Source organism: Stenella coeruleoalba (genome assembly GCF_951394435.1).
Source record: "Stenella coeruleoalba genome assembly, chromosome: 13".
In the NCBI taxonomy this organism is placed as follows: Eukaryota; Metazoa; Chordata; class Mammalia; order Artiodactyla; family Delphinidae; genus Stenella; species Stenella coeruleoalba.
In genome coordinates, this window is record NC_137159.1 from 9,458,620 (window position 1) to 9,477,778 (window position 19,159).

Consider the following 19,159-nt stretch of genomic DNA (forward strand, 5'->3'; position numbering starts at 1 on the left):
CTCCAGGCCACTGGGGCCGCCTCTGGACCTCGCCTCACAGTCTGGTAGCAGATGTGCCTTCAACAGCCTGGGAAGAGAGGGGAGTAAGCGGGCTGAGGGTATCCTTTTATATTTGAGGACTGTTCTCGTGCATGTAAAGGAGGCTGTGAAGTGTCAACCCCGGTCGGCTGCATATTGGAAATGACCCATTTGGCCTGGAAACACGAGGGGCCGGCGTGTCTTGGCCGGGTGCTGGTCCAGGGCAGCAAAAGAGGCAAGTGAGGCCCGGGCAGCTCTTGGATGCCTTTGCTGCAGCTCGAGCCCGCTGGGATTGATCCTGCTCCGAGGTAGCCAAGAGCAGAGAAGGGATGTGGAGGGGTGGGGCTGGTGCGGGCACAGGGCAGCAGTCTGCACAGCGACGCGGAGCATCCTGTCCCCCTGGGCCAGGTACTCTCCAGACCGGGAGGGCCGGGTGGGGCAGACGACTGGACTTCCGCAGCCCAGCCCCACTCCCCGCTGAGCCCACGGACTCCTCGTTAGGGCCCAGGCGTGTTTCATCTTCAAAGATGATCGGGCTACTCACTGGCCGAAAAGAGCGGGGGCGTCATCTGCCCTGCTTTACAGGGAGTGGTGGTCTGGGCTGGCCGAGCCTTTTATCCCTAGAGCTCGAAGTCTTTGCCTTCTTTCTGCTTGGGGTGCAGCGGGGAAATTAAGGCCGGAGTGAGGTTGGCCTGAGGCAACCCAGCCTGGAGGAAATGGGGACAGGCCCTTCCCAGCATTTGGGGCAGCCCTGCTGGGCCCCGCCCCCAGGCCCCTCACTCCTGTCTGGGAGATTTCCTGCCAAGACTGCTGGGTCGCAGCCCTCCTCCAGCTCTGCAGATAAACACTTCTGCCAGCCTCCGCTCCCCGCCCCCCCTCCTGTCTCTGCCTGGGGCCTTGGCCCAGGCTCCTCCCGCCCCCAGGAAGCTCCCAGCCTTCTTCTCCTGGTCCTGCCTTCGCCGGAGGCTGGGTGCTCCCTGCCCGGGGTGTGACTCTCCTCACTGATCCCGTGGCTTTGCAGTTGTCCCTTGACTTGTCTGTCTCCCCAGCTAGACTGTGGGCACAGCTGGTGTCTCAGCATCGCGTGCTGTGTTGGGCGCTAGATGGTTGAATGAGGGCACAAATGAATGAATGCAGTTGTAATTCTCCCGCTCTGAACTCTCTCCTTCCACCCCATTCTGGCCCTCCCACCCCTCTGCTGGAAAGCACCCTCCCTCTGCACGCCCTCCACCCTCAGACCAGCCTCTGTGTATAGGCCCCCTTGTCTCTTGATGTCCTTATTTCATTAAGGCTACAAGGGTTGATGGCCTGGGCTTCTCTTGTTGGAGGCCCTTGACTTTGGAAGTGTCACCTGCTTATGAGAGAACCAATCACAGCCATTGTTTGTAATTATAAGCTAGTGAGATTCCTGCCTGAGAAAGCTAACCACCAAGTTCAACAAAAGAAGCAACTTGCTCCTTCTGCAACACTGCAGGGGTGGGATGGGAGGCGGGAGGGGGCTGGGGGGGGCGGGTTCTGTCCTAGCTCAAGAGTCACAAAGTGTCCTAGCAAATCAGGGCAGAGCTTGTGTGGAAAATAGGAATCCTGCTTCTGAACGGGGTGATGAGAGTACTTTGAGCATTTTAAAGTGCTTTTGGCTAAAGAAGTTACTCAGCCCCTGGGTGATTTTCGGCAGCCCTGTGCTTGCCTGGTTTGAGAGGGGTTCTCCCAGAGGAGAAGGAGCATCGAGATGAGAGTGACGCCGGGGGGTCTGGGGCTGCCCTGCAAGGAGTTTGCGCCCCGCATGTTTGAGAGAGGTGGGCGAGGATGTCTTAATGCAGGCTTGTACTCTGAGAGTTGGCCTCCAGATGCTTCCCTCTGGCCCATGGGTACCAATTCTGCAAGAGGCCAGCTCCTTCCCAGGCCTCCGTGTGTGTGTGAGGCTGTCCTTTCCGCCTCTGTGCAAACATCTTGTAACTGGACTCTGTATTTCACTGTCTCCTCAAAGCGACGAGCTCTGCCGTACAGCCCAGAACCAGGGGTTTCCTGGGGACTTTTTGTTTTCTTTTAGCTGTCTTGCCTCAACCATATTTGCCCAGACTTAACTCATTTTTATCGAGATGACTGTCTTGTTAAACCTCCGTCGCGTGTGACGTTCCTGTTGACCACACTTCCCTACCCTTCCTGACTTCTCCCTGGCCTTCTGCCACATGGATGCTACAGGGAAGGAATTTGGGGCTCTGTGTTTCCCCTAGGGATTTGGAAGGTCTGTAGAACCAGGATCTTTATGGTAGGGTGGAACTTTTCCCCCAGTTTGGTTAAATTTGGGAAGTTTGAGGAAGTTAACCATCTCTCTTTCCATTGTGTGGAAAGAAAACTAAGGCCACGGAGGGGGATGTCCCAGCATTGGGGCTGCACTGAGGCACCCGCCGGTTCTGTCTCCTCCTCTGCCCCTTGGGCACGCCCTCCTCAGAGCCCGACAGTGCCCTCACGGGACAGACAGCCGGGGACCCACGGAGGGTTCTGCATCTGTGATGGGCCCTGACCCCCCAGGGCCCAGCCGCAAGAGGCCACCCCACCCAGACTGAGCCTGGCAGCTGCAAGGGGCTCCCATCGGCTTCCTCACCCTGCGCACGCCTCTCCACGCACGTGGCCTGTGCTCTCGTCTCCGTGCTCCTGAGGCTTGTTTATAGGAGAAGTGCGTGTGTGAACAGGGAAGGGGCGGGCTGTGCTCTGGGCTTGGCTGGAGCTCGGGTGAACCCCGCCCTGCCTCACAGATTCCTCTGAACTCACGCCTGGCGTCTCTGCACATCTGCAGAGGGCACGGGACTGCCGCGCATGTGTGTGTGTGCACGTGTCCTGTGCGTGCGTGTTGTATGTTGTATATCTTTACGGTGTGCCCGTGTGTTAACAGAGTTGACAAACAAGTTTTACTGCTTTTGCTCCTGCGCTGGCCTGTCCCTGTGTCGGGTGACCCTGCCGAGAGCTGCCTTACGTGACTGGGTGTGGTTGGGGAGTTGGGGGCTGCCCTCCGGCTCTCTGCGCCCTGCACTCTCCCGCTGCCACTCGACACCAGCAGGGGGACGTGGACTCCCTCAGGCTTGTGTGGGGCACAGGCTCCTGGCCCTCGTGGCACCCAGCAGGACAGGTGGAGCAGGAAGCCCTCCCTCTCCCTCCACTCTCTGCCTTCTCCCCTGAGCTGCCTGCCCCTTGCCCCACACCTTAGGGAGAGCCACGCCCACAGGGCTGGGGGCCTTGGTCAGGCCAGGATTAGGAGGACTGGTTTTGAAGAATGGACAGTGGCTATTGAGGACCCCCGAGTTCCTCCTCTGGCTAGGCTGCGTCGGGTTCCTCCTCACTTCCTCCAAAATGAGGAACAGCTGACACCTTTGGAAATAAACTTCGAAGAGGTGACCCCTGGGGAGGTGACCTCTGGGTAGCTGACCCTAAAGGGAGATCCGTGCCCCAGATACACATCCCAGCCACCTGAGTGGCCGCTGAGCCCCTTCACAGTGGGTACCTCTGAGCGTCTGCAGGCGCGTGGGGCCGGGGGCCCAGGCCAGCTTTGATTGACTCCCAGGAATTCTGGCTTCTTTGCGGGTGTACGAGCAGGGCTTACAGCGATGTTGTTGAGCTGGGGAGGGGAGGCTTAGATTCTGCGGGCGGCTGTTGTTGAAGCCCAGCCAGCCCGAGTCCTCGGCAGCTCTGGCCTGCCCTCTGGCCTGCCCCCCCCCAGGCGCAGTCCTCCTAAGGACCCTTCAAGGGTCCCTCCCGTAGACACCGTCCTTACCCCGTGCGGGTGACTCACCTGCTTCTGCCCCAGGACCCCCCTGCCTCTGTCTCTCCATCCTTCAGGTCCCCCTGGACAACTCTGCGATCGTCTTTCTCCCATTCTTTCGTAGGAATAAGCGAACCTGAGTGCCTGTCACATCATATTCAAACCGCCCCATCCAAGGCCTGTGTCAGCTGGCCCTGCTTCATCCATGCGGTTTTTCTCCTGTGCATCAAACCACTCCATTCGATTCCAAGCAGGGGGTGTCTGTCCCAGAAACCCTCCATTCTCAGGCCCGTGTCTTTGCCCTGCTGGTCCTCCTTCCTGGCGATGCCAGGCCTGTCTCTCCTGTCCTTGGATTACGGTGGTCATGACAGTCTGTTCACTCAGCCAGTGGCTTGGCCACACATTGCTTCACACACCTGAACAGAGTTGCCTTTGAGGGTTGGGTCCAGGGTCTACCTCAACCACATGCTTCCATTAAAATGCCTGCCCTGGGGCCTCCCTGGTGGCGCAGTGGTTGAGAGTCCGCCTGCCGATGCGGGGGACACGGGTTCGTGCCCCGGTCTGGGAGGATCCCACATGCCGCGGAGCGGCTGGGCCCGTGAGCCATGGCCGCTGAGCCTGTGCTTCCGGAGCCTGTGCCCCGCGACGGGAGAGGCCACAACAGTGAGAAGCCTGCGTACCACAAAAAAAAAAAAAAAAAAAAATGCCTGCCCTGAGCAGGTACAGTCTGGTGAGGGACCTTCTCCCCCCACCCCCCCACCCCCGCCACAGCTGCACCCAGCCCCGCCCAGCAGCCTCGGGAGTGTGGGTGGGGGGAGCAGTGCCCGCTTGCGGGGTCTTAGTTTCCCGACCAGGGATCGAACCCAGGCCCCAGCAGTAAGAGGGCCGAGTCCCAACCACTGGACCACCAGGGAGTTCAGCAGTGCCTTCTAGGAGCCCTGTGTAAGCAGCTTGGGCTCAGCTCCCGCTGTCACACACCTGAGCGGGGAGCGGGAAGGGTGTGTGAGGCCCCTCACTAGCTGTCCTCAGCCTGGAGGGGCAGTTGCCAGACAGACCATGGCCCCCTCAACTGCTCTTCTGCTCACCGCCTGTCCTGTCCCTTCTCACCCCGTCTTTGCCAGGACCCTGTAGTGACAGAAACACAAACGCACGTCCCAAGAGGTCCTGGGACGGCTCATCAGGCTCAGCTAGACCAGCGCTGAGCAGTGTCGTGAGACTGCAGTGTCGCGCTCTGCATGTCTAGGCTCTGCCTTTTGGTGCGTTCGCAGGCAGCTTTCCCGCTGCTTCTCAGACACCCCGGGCTTATTTCCTTCCCTCTGCAACCCTAGCCAGGGGGAAAGAAAGAGCTTCTGTCCTGGATCCTAACAGAGTCCCAAAGTTGAGTCTCGTTGGCCTGGCTTGGGTCATGTGTTCACCTCTAAGCTAATCACATAGCCGGGCGTGAAGTGAGTGGCCAGCCCAGGTCACACATCTTTCCCTGGAATCCGGGCTGAAGTCCCCACTGTGCGGCACCTTGGCCTGGGTGTAGGGGACGGGAGGCTGGGACTCGACAAAGGAGGGGGCAGGACCCTGGGCACCAGGAAGCCTTAGTGTCCATGGCATCCCTCTGGTCTTCAGCCGTGGGCAGAGGCCTTGTTCTCTAACACCCATGGGACGTATTAGGAGGGCAGTGCTTCCCCGGGCACTGGCCATGCCAGCGCGCCAGGAGACAATACAGAGAGTGAGAAAGATAAGAAAGAGAAGGGAGGAGGCCATTGCTTTTGAGGAAATGGCTTTTGAGGAAGCCACCGCTCCATGGGGCCCCTCCAGCCCCCGCCAACACCCGGGCTGGTTTCAGGGGCTCCCTCCGGCTCTGGAATCCGCGTACTGATGTACACGTGCACACCCAGGCGTAGATTCTCAAACACAGGCACCGAGAATGTTGTCCCTCTCTGGGCGGCAGGCAGAGCTGGGTTTCCGTTCCAGATCCCCCTGGGGTCAGGGTCTCTAGTCCCAGCTGGAGGAGCAGGAAGGGCCAGCCAATCCCCCCCGCCTGTCAAATCCCCCCTGCCCGCCCCCCCCCACCCCGCCCGCCATGGCCAGCAGGAAGCCAGAAAGGAAGGGTGGGCTGGGTGAGAGCGCTCCAGCAGGGGTTTGCCTGCAGCCCCTCGGTTCCTCCCACGGCAGACAGGAGGGGGGCAGATGCGCTGAGATAACCCCCTGCAGCAGGTCCACAGGAACAAAAAGCCCTTGGCCTTCCTGCTTTTGTCTCAACTGCATCTCTTCCCCACCTGGCCCCGCTGTGCCACGGCCTCCTAGTTCCCTCCCCTCCTCACTACCAAGAGCAGGGGCCAGGGCTGCTCAGGGTCCAACTCCAAGTTCAGGATAGAGCTTAAAAAAAGAATACCTCTGTCCCTTTCAGGTGAGTTCAGGGTCTCAGGTCTCTGAACCCACCTCCTCTGGGCAGCTAGAAGAGCAGGTGAGGGGCTCATCTTCTGAGCTACCTGTGGAGGGGGACCCATGCGGGGCCCCGAGGTCCTCTAGCAGCCTCAGCAGAGACATCCCGTCTCTCCGCCCCGCTGGGCCCTTGAGACAAACTTTCTAGGCAGTGGCCATTCCCAAAAGCTGAGCCGGAAGCGCTGGTCCTGTCCAGATGCTGCCAGCCCGTCTCCCATCAGCCTGCTCCGTGTCTAGGGCTCCACCCACCCCCACGCCTAAACAGGCACTTTCATTTACAGAACTGAGTATCTGGCCTTGCAAGCCCCCGGGGTGAGTCTGGCAAGTCCTGCCTGCGATGTCTGTTCTCTGGCCTCTGTGCCCTGTGCTTCCAGGGACCTGGAAGAGGGGCCGTGTCACCATGTCATTTCCTAGGGATGTGGGTCATGCGTCCTTGTCACTTCCTTCTCTGTAGGACCTATGACAGATGACCTGTCCTGGTCAGAGCCACTTCCATACTCAGCTTTCCTGTGGGCACAGCCCTCTGCTTGCTGCTTTGGTGCTTGCCCAAGCCAAGATCAGAGAGTGCAACTTGGAGCAGGAACGGCCTGGGCAAGGGGAATAAATCTTGCACTTAACTTGTGGGGCGGAAGAAGTTAGGAAGAAACAGCACCTAGAGATGGTGGCAGGTGTCACGCTCCAGGACAGGTCCAGACGGGGTTCCCCTAAAAAACGCGTCCCCTGTCCCCCTGAGCCCTGGTGGACACGCTAGCCAGATGAGCTTCAGTCTGTCCCCAGTCTGAGACTCTTGGCCTGGGGTCTGCAAGTAGCCCTACCTCAGGATTACTCATGACAGACTATTTCTGTTGTTATTTGCCCAGCCGGTGTGTGATGGAGTACCTAGACCATGCCCTGGGGCTCAGGCCTGCTGCCCCGACTCTCCTCCCCAGGGGGGAGCCTCAGCCTCTCCCTGTCCTGCCTCTAGCAGGCCCTGGGGCCCTGGCTGTGCAATGCAGAAGGGCCTTGATCTCTCCAGGGTTAACTCCCCTTTAGGGAGCATGAGCGCGCGTGCAAGCGCACACGCACACACACACGCACAGCTTGTTCACCTTAAGGGAGCACGTACAGACATTTGCATCGGGCCTAACACTTAGTGGAGATGGTCATGCAGTCAGGGGACCTCTCCAGGCTCAGCTTCCACATCTACTGAAAGTGAAGGTCAGCAGGACCTCTGTGGGAACCCGCTGGGTCAGGGCACTGCGCAGTAGTGCTGTAGGGTTCAATTTGATAAAAGGAGGAAGGAAGGAAGGAAGGAAAAGAATTCATCAGGGCCCAGCTCTAGCCTTGGGTTTGAAATGGCCCAAGGCGGACCAGCGCGGCTTCACTCTTTCCCAGGCTTCATTGGTTCTAGAACTGACCTTCAGCACGTGTGTTTGCAGCGAAGTGTCTCTGAGGGAACAGAACCCCTGAGAAGACCCACACGTGGCAATGACAGGACTATGGCAGAATTCTCCTCCTGGACCTCCAGGCCTTCCAAATGGGGCCGAGAGCAGCCCAGCCAGGCTGCGGCTGAATGCAGGTCCCCCAGGACAGGACCCCTCCCAACCCCAGAGCCTGTGAGCCTGGAGAGGTGAGACCAAGGGAGGCTGCCCTGGGGTCCTGGCATCCCGGGCAAGGAACCGGACAGCAGCTGGCCTTGAGGGCCAGCTTGCCGAGCGGGAGCCGGCGACATCTGCAGTGTGAGCCCCTGGGCCCCAGCAGCCTGGCTGGAAGGCTGTGTCCTCTGAGTCAGTGTGTCCTCCCCAGCAGGTGTTCCTGGATCAGCCTTAGTTCTCCCCCCACCCCCTCCCCATGCCCCACAGCAGCTGCCCCAGAGCCTGGCTGGACCTGCTCCCCCAGGACCCTCCAGCCAAGAGCAAGACCCACCATCCCCCGCCTTCCTTGCACCCCCTCTGCCCCCCACCGGGCTGGCAGCCTCCAGGGAGGGGGCTGGGTTCGAAGGGTTGCCTCGGATGAGCCTGCGCTCTTGGTCAGAACTGCGGTGGGAGAAACTATTACGTTCTGGCCAGAGCGAGTGGCTTCCTGGGAGATCCTCTCCCTCCCCCTCTCTGCCGTTTCTTAGCATAAATAACCCACCGCCAGCTCCCTTGGCATTAGCTAGAGGGGAATTTTTCTAAAGGATGAAGTTCCTGGGAACCGTCCACCCTTTTTCCCTTTCGTCTCATGACGAAGGCTCTATACACCAAGACTTGGCTGGCGGTTCCCGGGTCAGAACTAGCTGGACCAGAAAAGGAGACACTGGCCTTCCCCTCCCCTGGCCCCTTCGCGGGTGACAAGCCCAGTGGACTGTCCCTTATCTCTCTGCCGTGTCATCCTTCCCCAGGGAGAGGACGGGGCCCCGTCTCCAGGCTCTAGAGCCAGGAGGGAGGCATCCTGCACAGAACTTCTCAGAAAAGTCTGTCTGCCAGACTCCAGGGAGAGACCCGGAAGGTGGAGCTGCAGGCCCCGCTGGCAGCAGCGGGAGGGGACCGTCCTTTCCTGTCGGCATTGGGTTCGGGCACGTCCCATGCCTCAGACTCTGCCTCTCCCCAAGTCGTGGACTGAGGTTTCCTGGCCCCATTTCCCTTGGGGGCTTCCCAGCCTCCACTCACGCCCCAGTCGGGAGGTGCTGGGTGAGTGGCCTGAGCTGGGGAGCACCCGTTCTACAGACGAGATGCCCAAGCTTGGATGGATATAGCCCCCGCTCAAGGTGTGCCCCTGCACTGCTCACTAACCCTGAAGCCACCCGGCACCCTCCCCTACACCCATACATACCCCCACCCGCCCATAGGGACTTGGAAGGGGCCTCAGACAGGAGGAAGGGCCACCTTGCACTGGCCCCGCCGATGCCTGGCCTCTTTCCAGCCTCCCTTTCCAGTATCTTGAAAGAGAAGACAGAGCCCCACGTTTCTGTGGTGCCGGCAGGACAGGAGCGGGCTTGCTGAGTTCAGGAACTGGTCACAGCACAACTGGAGCAGGAAACGCAGCTCTCACGCCTGGCTGTTGACTGAGCGTCCTACCCAGTCTCCCGCCCGGCCCTGCCGGGCTCCTGGGCCAGCCCCTGCCTTCCCCACCGGAGGAAGTTTCCAGAGGACGGAGACCCAGGTTCAGCCTCCCCCAGCCTGCTAGAGCCCCAGTTTCTGCTCATGGTTTGCTTCTCTGACCTTCACAGAAACAGGGCCTGGGAGAGGAGGGTTGAGGTGCAGGAGAAGCCTGGCGTGTCCCCGGCGCCGTGGTCTGTCCCTTTGTCTGGATGAGAGCGGAAGGACCCTCTCTCACCTCTCCTCTCAGTGCAGAGACCGCGGGGAGGAATGGTCTGGGCGACTCTGCTGATAGCGAAGCCCTATTCCCCAAAGAGGGGAGAATGCTCCCAGCCCTCCTTCCAGGTAGTGGGCACGGTTCCCAAGTACCCTCACCCGCCCTTTGGACGATCGGCTTGTACAGTGTGGTTAACAGGGTTCTTCTTCAGAACTACCTCCTCCTTCTTGCTATTCTCGTCCCCACCCCAGCCCCCCCAAAAAAAACAAACGTATTCAGAATAGTTTCCCTGGGATTTTCCCTCCAGATTCAATTATGGGAATCGGCATTAAGAATGAAGTTGTGAAACCCGTACACACGTACCCGCTCTTTGCTCTCAGTAAATCCCCGCTGCACAGGCTTTCCTCCAGGGCACTCCTCAGATCCCAGGCCCACCCTCACCACGCCCCCCTCCCAGGAAGATAACATTCTGCAGGGGAGGGGAGATCAGGGGGCTGGGGGCCTGGCCAGGGCCTCCACCTGAGCCCGCGGCCCAGCGCCTCCACGCCCGCTTCGGTTGGGGGAATGTTTACAGGTGAAAGGTCCTTCTCTCCCCTCTGCCACAGCCCTCCCGGGCTTTCACACCCACCCCGCAGACAGGGCCCCCCCTCCCGGCCGCCAACGGACAGCTCCATCGCCCTGGGATATTTTCTTTGGCTTCCACCACCTCTCACCATCAGCTTGCTCAATGCCCCTCTCTCAAAGAGGGTGCTTCCCAAGGTCACGTCCCTCTCCCCTGCCCCGCACCTACCCCAGACCCACCTGGGCTCAGTCGTTTATCATTGGCATTGTCTGGTTTAAAATTAATTTAAAATTTTGTCATTATACTCTGATTATATGAGTAAAGCACACACATCGTAAAGAAATTATCTTAAAGAGAAAAGAAAAAAAAAGAGACGAAGGAGGAAGTGTAATCCTTCTGAGAGCCGCGTTTACACTTCGGTGGATTCCATCCCAATGGATTCCATCCCCTGCTTCCCCCAAGTGCCCCCAGTCTGTCCTCCACAACCCAGGCTCCCTGCTCCAGAGCAGCGTGGAGTGGCCTCCACTGTCCACTGTCTGGTCCCTCTGCTGCCAGCCCAGTCCCCAGGGCGCCCCTCTCTCCCCGCTCCAGCCCAGCTCGTGCCCCAGCGGTGGTCAGTCCCCCGGCGAGTCCTGCCTCTGCTTCTTGCATCAGCCCGGGATCTGTCTGGTGGTGTAATCTTGGCTGTGCCCCACCCGCACAGGGCCACCTTCACCTCAAATCCTACGGCTCCTTTGAGACCTGGTTTAGTCACTTCCTCCCTGAAGCCCTCACAGCTGCACACCACCACCGCTCCCCCGCCCTCCCCAGAAAAGCCAGAAGGACCCTTTGTCCTCCTGGTCCAAGGGAACGCTGGGGCTCAGTATTCAGTGTCAGTAACCGAATGATCGCCTTCCTGAAGCATCTTTTCCCGTCTGACGTCTGAGTGTGTGTGGCTGTGTCTTAGTCAAGGTACACTGTCTAGCGCACAGGCTTGAGCCTGCTTTAGGGGGTTGGGACGGCGGGAAAGAGCCGTTTGCCACGACTGCAGAGTTCAGGAGTTCCGAATGCTGTGAGCCTCCCGAGGGCAAGGCCAGGCTGGGGAAGGGGGACCCAGCAGGTGGACCCTGCTCGCGGAGGCTGGATCTTCCCCAGCCTGGGGCAGCGCCGCCTGGAGGCACACCCAGTGGGCCCCCTGCTTTTCCCCACTGCCAGGTGGCATGCCACCCAACCCGGCCAGCCTGTGGTATCAGCCACCTGTGGGCCTCAGCTGCTGTGCTGAAGGACAGGCTGGGTCCTGGGCAGGGCAGGTGCTGCTGGAGGAGGGGGGCCGGTGGCCTGTGGCCTCAGGATTTTGCACGTGGCGTTTGAGCTGGAGAAGACTACACTCTAGAGTGTCTGATGCCCTCAAAAACCGTTCTAGCTTCTGCCCTAAGGAGGCTGCTGGGTCTGTGCAAAGAGGCTGTGACCGTTTCTGGGGCACCACCAGGTGCTCTAAAGGGGGAGGATGATAAGGGCAGGGGAAGTGGGGGGACAGGGGAGCCTTGGCTGGCTCTGAGCTCCAACCCCATTATCACCAAGCTGGAGCCCTGCTGGCCATCTCTAGAGCCTGCCTCTCCTCCCAGCTCAGCCTCAGGGCTGGTTATCTGCCACAGGCATGATGGTGGGGTGCTTCCTGCCACCCTTCCTATCTTAGGAGGAGTCTGAAGGGGACAGAGCAGCAGGCACCTCCGAGTGGGGGAGGGGTATGCCCACTGAGTGCCAGGAGCAGGCTGTCTTCACAGCAGGAGCCTCGCCTGCCTTTGGGATGGGTGCTCCCCGTACTTCGTTTTCTCTGCACTGCAGGTGAATGTCTCATAAATGAATGGGCACCAGCAGAATCCAAGGGCACCCTGGGATCTAACGTAGCCTCTGATCACATAGAATCGGCCTTTGTCCTGTTTTCACCCCTTGGTGTCCAGGGGGCAAGAGCGAGGGTATGAGTAGGTGGGTAAGGTGGGCGAATGCTCAACCAGACCTCCTGCCCTTTGCCCCCCTCCCCTCGCCAGCCTCCTCCGGTCAGCACGGTGGGAGTGTCTGGACTGAGCTGCACATCTGTCTGTGCAGGGGTGTCCCCCCGGGCTGAGCTGGGCACCCATGGGGGACCCGTGTACGCATATAGTGGACAGTGGCATCTGGTCACAGTGCGCACAGGCGTGGGTGCCACAGGGAGCAGAGCAGAGACCTCGGGGACCACAGACACCAGGCAGAGCTCAGAGTGGACAGGCCCCTCTCGCCCACGGGCTTTCTCCTCTGGAGCCCCAGGATGGGGCTGGGTGACAGTGTGGGTTTCTGGAAGGCAGAGATTTCTTCTTTTTCTGAGGCGGGGGAGCACGGTCATTCCTCAGGGGCAGAGCTCTGAGTGAGCGGGGCCCTCCTTGAAGACACCTCCCCAGACACTGTCACAGAAGCCCAGGGCTGGGCCGGAGCTGCACTCAGGGAAGCCTGTCTCTCCCCAGGTCTGCTACCTGTGTCACAGCCTCCTGACGCTGGCTGGGCTGGTGGTCAGCTGCCAGGACATTACTCCAGACCAATGGGTGAGTCTCCCAGGAGGCTGGGCTGGGGCCCCTGGGGGAGGAGCCCAGCCCGCTGCCAGGAACTGGGAAGAGTGGGAGGCGGAAAAAGAAGCAGACCTAGGGGAGCCGGCCTCGTCCTCCTCCCAGCGTCCCACCAGGCCTTCCCAAGGGATACTGACCCGTGCCCCCGGTTACCCCGTGCCTCCCCTCCCTTTCCTGCCTGACTTTTGGGCAGTCACTCAGACCCGTCCTCCTCTTTCTCCGATTTTGTGCTCCCCTCCCCGACTGTGGCGGCCGGGCCTGTGCCCCGCCCCCCACGGCCTCTGCAGGGAGAGCTGCAGCTGCTGTGCATGCAGTTGGACCGCTGCATCAGCACCCACATCCGGGAGAGCCCCCAGGCCATGCACTGGACCACACTCAAGGACCTGGCTGCCCAGACCTACATCCGCTGGCAGGAGCTGCTGGTCCACTGCCAGCCCCAGGTGGTACCCACACCAGCCCCCAGGCTTGGGAAGGGAGGGATGTGGTCAGGCGGCTGACCGGAGCCCTCAGTGTGTCCACCCCCTCTGCAGCTGCCGGGTTCCTGGCTGGAAGATGGGGGCAGAGGGCAGTGCGGGGAGACGTGTCCTCGGTGGGCCATCGCCATTCTTATCGAGAGAGGCCCCGTGTGGGAGTGCGGGGAGGGAGGCACAGCGCAGGCGACTCCAGGGTGAAGGCAAAGAAAAGCTTCACCCCGGAGAGGGAAGAGCCTGGGCCACAGGGCCGGTCTGTCGTGAGCTGTGCCAGGAAGGGGCAGCAGAGGCACCAGCTGTCCACCCTCTGCCCAGTTGTCCTGTGGGCCTGAGGCTGGCCTCCCACTCTGCTGGGGGGACGCGCCCAGGCTGCCCTGGTCCCTCCAGTTTTTGTAGCAGCAGCACTCACGCTCCTGACTCCCTCAGACTCCCTGGGTAATAAATACTCATAGCTAATGTTTATTGAATAAAAACCCTCTTCTACATGAATCCACGTAACCTCCATGAGGCACGTATTGTTATGATCCCATTTCACAGATGAACAAGCTAGCCAGAGTCACTGAGAGGTTAAACAGCTTGCCCCATCATGCAGGCCGGGTCATGCAAATATCAGAACCAGGGCACAGAACCAGCCTGACTCGCGAGCCCGCACACTTAGCACAGTGCAGCCCCACTCTGGCAGCCTCCCTTCTGGCCTCTGTCCCTTCCTCCAACAGGCAGCCCTCCCACCCCTTCGCCCCCAGCCCTGGATGCAGATGAACTGGGTCTCGTAAAAACTCTTTCTCCAACCCCCCTCCCGATGCTCCCGGGCTCCCAACTTGCCTTTCCTCTGACTCCCCTCCGCTTGTCCTTCCCCCGTAACCTCTGACCTGGAACTGACACATCAGCCACAGGCTGTGGCTTGGGTCTCAGATTTCACAAGTCTCTGAGAAAACTGGAGAGCAGACCTCATCCTCAACCCCTAAGGAACTAGATCACACTGGTCTCTGGTGAGAAGCAGTGTGTTTGTCATGAAAAGAGGGAAAAGTGATCCGTGGCCTGGCCGAGCCAGGGGGCAGGTCCCACCTTCCTCTCACAGCGCCCTGGGCCTGTGAACAGGGAGTAGAGAGAACGGAGGCAGAGCTGTGGTTGAGTGGCCCGTTGACCTGCCGTGTCCTCACCTGGACTGGCAGCCCCAGGAGCCCTGTGGCTCAGCATCTGGCACGGAGGAGGCCTTAGTGGAAATTCAAGGGATGCTGGAGCGCCAGGGAGCGTCACATCGGTGGGCCCTACCTGGGCCCAGAGCGTCACACCCTGCTTTCTCTTTGCCACAGGCCCAGTACTTCAGCCCCTGGGAAGACATCTAATGGAGCAGGGCAGGGGTGGCCCAGTGCTCCTGCCCTGGCAGGAAGTGAACATGGCCCAGCTGCCTGGAGGCGTGAAGAATGGAGACCAGAGGAGGACCAGCCAGCTGAAGCAGGCACCTGCCTCCCCCGCTGCCCTGAGCCCCCTCCGGGCGAGGATCCTGCCTCTCGCTGCCTGGCTCACCTCTCAGCTCTCCTTCCCTTCCCCACCGTCTCCTCTCCCCGAGACCTTTGTCTCCAAAGCTCTCGTTTTCCTGGGCTTCCTGGGTCCTCCGGCCACCATCCTCCCCACCCTCCTTCCCATCTCTGTGTGTCCCTAATGTGAGGGTTCCTTGTGCACGCTAAAGTCTCATTTCAGCATCATTGGTTACAAGAGTTCCTTCAGTCCCTTACTGAGGGCCCGTGCTCAGCGCCCAGTTCCCTGACTTCTCGCTTATACTTTGCAGAATTCTCACCCCAGGCAGTCATGTGCCCCGCCCCACCCCCTGCAGCTGAGGGCTGTTTGCAAACCTTCAGGGAGGAGCAGTTCTGGCTGTGGCCTGAGAGCTGTCAGACACCCAGGGAGCAAGGATGGGGAACGTTTGTTTGGACCGGTCTGGGACCGGGACTCCCCGCTCCCCGCTGCCACTGGGGAAGATCCGGAGTGAGATGGTAGCTCAGGGCTGTAATTGCACTTAATTCAGCTTGTTGTCGAGCTCTGAAATCAACTCCCAGACTTAGGAGTTGGGCATGGGGGCAGTGCCGAAAGATCGTTCCCAAGACTTTTTGTTTCCACTCTGCCTTACCCAAGATCAGTTTTGTGGGCCCTGATCCCTAAACGGGTGCTGGACGTCTTTGACCTGCTCCCCTTGAGAAGTGAGTGAGCCTTCGGTACCCCCAGGAGACCCTTGGGGATCTGCCCACACGTCCAACCCTGAGAATCCATTGCTAGTCCCTGACCCCTCCTGACTCCTTCCTGGGTTGGGATGGTGTTTTTCAGGGGCCCCAGGAGGTAGATAGGAGGTAGCAGAGGAGGAGCCCTGCCCACTGGGCCTGTGCCCCTTCCTCAGCTCCACCCTAGCATCTGCCAGTGGAAGGTCACCATGGCTGGCGCTTGTGACTTTCTCTGTTTATTTGTCCCTCTCCTTCGTTCTTTCACACGACGGGGGTCAGGGTAAGGCAGGTTAAGTAGGAAACTCCCCCCACATAAAGGACCTTCAGGCCAAGTGCCTCTATTTGCAGCCCCGAAGTGTAGCCCATCGCTTCCTGGGCCTGTTTTGGAGGCTCTCGCTGGGTCCCCAGAGTGCTGGGAGCCAAGGCAGATGTATAATTCAGGGAGCACGAGCACACGGCCGAGGGCCGGGCACCACGTCTCCCTGCCTCTCTTCCTTCGCCAGGTGAGAGGTGGAAGAAGCTCTCTGCCAGGGAGGCTTGGAGGCCCAGGCGGCTTGCTTGAGAGTTCTGGTTTCTGTTCCTGGCCACATCACAGGCCCCCTTGGCCAGGGCACCCCTGAGGCCCCAGCGGCATCAGGTAGGCCTGAGATCCTCCGATAGCAGAGCTGTGCCGAGCCGCCGCCTTCACCCTCCCTCAGGGCCGCCCCTGCCCCTGATCCCCGGCTCTTCAGTTTGCTCTGGAAACCTGGAAATCACCTTTGAAATTTTCTTTCTTCGTTCTCGCAGCCAAGGGCGGAGAGGGAGTAGGGAGCCCTGAGAGTCTGAAGCAGGGAGTTTCCAATTCTCGAAGCCGCCCCTGCTGGGCTCTGAGCAAGGGTTCGAGCTGTCCAGTGTTGCAGGCTCTGGAGCCCTCCTGCCCAGGCCCGGTTCTCATGCACTGCCCCCCTCCGCCCCAGCTCCCGGAGACACTCACCCCCAGGAGAGAAATAGATGCCAGGGAGAGAGGAGGTGTTGGTGGCAGCTCAGGCCCTCCAGAGGCCTCCCTGTAACCTGAGCAGAGGTGAGCACTTTGAGGTCACCCAAGGGCGTACGGCGTCCCCCGGGACGTGTAATGGGCCCCCGCTGGAACTGGCTGGGAGCTGACCAGATCTTCTAAAACCAGTCCGGGACCAGTTAGAGAGCCAGCCTCTAGGCCAAGAGTTCCACAGTGATGCTGGCAACTTCGCCACATACGCTTTCCAGATCCCTAAGCCCCTGGGGAAAGGCTGAGGGATATCCTGGTGGAAGCCACTGGAAGGGCAGCATCCGGGGCTGTGATGACGGATGTTCTCCTGCTTCCTTTGGCGAGGGTGGTAGGGAGGGGCTGGAAGGGAAAGGCTTCCCAGGTGGACGGCTTTGATAACTCTCCTTTAGGAGGAAGTGGAGAGAGGAAGTCCTTTTCCTATGTCCCCACTCCCCTCGGTCTCCAGGCCCTCAGGCCCCTGAAGGGTGGCTGACCCAGGCTTTTTCATTTCCCCCCCGTGGGGTGACAGCAGCTCCTGACTCCCTTGGAAGTTGGCCAGACAGTGTTGACTACAGAACCCCACTGTGACCCCTCAGCCCCGCCCTCACCCCCCCTCAGAAAGCAGCCTCAGGAGAGCTGGAGTTCACAGGAGGGGCACCATGGTGCATGACCAAGGTGTGGGAGTGAGGGGGGCCTTGCTTTCCAGAGAAGACTCTTGGGTCCATCTCTAGGGGCCGGACTGAGCTGCCAGTGGGTCCTCAGAGAAACTCGGGGGGCATTTAGCACATCTGCCTTTTCTTGGCCACACGTGGTTGAACAAATGGGGAAAGTAAGAGGGTCTGTCAAGGCCTAAGGCCTGAAAAGTGGATACCTTCCATAGAATGTGATAGACAGGCCCTGAGGAGGCTTGACATACCTATACACAAGCCTTTTTTTTTTTTCCCCCGGTATTAGTAACTTTTTTTCTTCTTAATTTAAGACCCAGGAATCCTCTTTTTTGACCAGTTGTGCTTTTATTTTAAAGTATGAATCATGAGCAAGTAGTCATGCAGGAAACTTTATCCCCTACCCACCCACCCACGGAAAAGGCCAGCGCCGGAAAGGAAGAGAATGCAGCAGAAAATGAGTGAAGGTGGAAGAGGGGAGCAGGCAAGCTGCAGCCTTAACTTTGAGGAGCGTTTGGGAGGGAAGGGCTCCGGAGTCTGTTAGCAGGAACCGAGCAGCCGGCCTTGAGCTACAGAAGACGGTCACAGCCAGTGAAACCAAACCACCTGCTGAGACTTTCCACTAGGGCCGTCTTGCAGGTGGGGCTAGGAGCTCAGGTCTCAGCCTGGTAACCGTCACACCTAGAGGTGGGTGGGAGGTGAAGGTGAGGAAAAACAGCAGGAAATGGAGTGTTTGTGGCCTAAAAGTTATCAGGATACCCTGTGACTTAGTGGAAAGACGGGATCAGGAGTCCTAAGGCCTGATTGAACATTCTGACCTTGCTCATTATCTGTGTGAGCTTGGGCAGGATGCGTAACCTTTCTGAGACTCATTTCATCTATGGAATGGGAGAAACAATACCTACTTTGGAAAGGGTGGTCATGAGGGCAGAGTGAAGGCAAGTTGCAGAGCGTGAAGCACAGAACAAATGTGAGGGGTACCTGCCTATTGATTTACAACCACATAAATAGACGCAGGGTCTAACAGGAAGAGGGGGGTCACTCATCTTCCTCCCTGTCAGCTGAAGCAAAGCCTTCCCTGCCCACCCCATGCTAATTAACTAGCTTGCCCCCTATCTCCAGCATCTCCAAGGCCACAGCTTTTCTTTCTTTTTTTTTTTTTTTTTTCTGGTGGAAAGGAGCTGGGAAATGTGGCTTTGGCCAGCGCGGGAGAAGGGGCCTTTATGTATACCAGCAAAGACCCAATTGTTACTGAATCCAAACTGGGCTGCTTTTCCCAATTATCTCCACGACTCTTCTGGTCTCCACTTTCCTGATGCCAAGTTTTAACCCAGAACAAAACCTCCCATCGGGACTGATTTATAATCCAGATCTGCTGACGGGGCCCTAAAGTGTCCCTCCCCTCCAGGACTGCACCAGGCATAAAGTCACCACCGCAGCCTCAGGGCCTCCAGTCTCTTCACCTCTGCCCTTTGCCCCTAGCCAGGAGGTGGCATCTGTCTCCGGGTCCCGGTGGGCTGGGCTGCCTGGGGTTCCTCTGTCCACCTGCCCAGCTCCGAGAAACCAGCTGGCAAGGAGGACACCCCAGCACCGCCCAGGAGGCCGGGGCTACAAGTTACTTCTAGGAGCGGCTGTGGGCGGAGGCTGGCGGTTCGGAAGATGCCAGTTCTCCTCCAGCGTGGCTCCCCTCAGAACCCTTTCGTCTGAACATCAGGGCTCATGTCACTTGTTATTCAGTCTTCCAGGGGCACCAGAAGGAGTCATTTCCTGAGGGTAGGCTCTGTGCAATCGGAGTCCAGGGTTGTCTTCGCCGGGAGCTGGCCGGGGGGCGCTGAGCAGGTCCCTCCGCCTGGAGCGTGAGAAACAAGGGGCAGAAGGTCTCGGGGAGACTTGGGGGGTCTTACTGGCTGGTGAGGCCCGTTCCAGTCTGGTCGCAGGGGTCAGTGGGAGTTGGAGCCAAGAAACGGAGAAGAATTGGGGGCCAAAAGACAGACCCCTCTGGTCCGCCCCGAAAAGAAGCCTCGGATACTCGCCCTGAAGTGGTCCGCACGCCTTCGTTCCAGTAACCTCAGCGTGGGGATCCCCTTAGCCCCATTCCCGAGCCCGGCCGCCCAGCCTGCGCGGTTGGCCTTGGGGGACACTTCGGAAAGACCCGGTGAGTCCGACTCCCCAGTGCCAGG

At 59.5% G+C, this 19,159-nt stretch overlaps 1 protein-coding gene across 6 annotated transcripts in view; it reads left to right on the forward strand.

The window, feature by feature from the left end:
* Positions 1-14,801, forward strand: part of FAM178B (family with sequence similarity 178 member B) — a 95,844-nt gene extending 81,043 nt beyond the window's left edge. For all 6 annotated transcript variants that reach the window (XM_079940678.1, XM_079940677.1, XM_079940679.1 and 3 more), the window contains 3 exons: positions 12,527-12,604; positions 12,913-13,065; positions 14,409-14,801. In XM_079940678.1, coding sequence (XP_079796804.1) covers positions 12,527-12,604; positions 12,913-13,065; positions 14,409-14,441 — 264 coding nt within the window. In that variant the 3' untranslated portion in view covers positions 14,442-14,801. The remainder of the gene's footprint in view (positions 1-12,526; positions 12,605-12,912; positions 13,066-14,408) is intronic.
* The last annotated feature ends 4,358 nt before the right edge of the window (positions 14,802-19,159 follow it).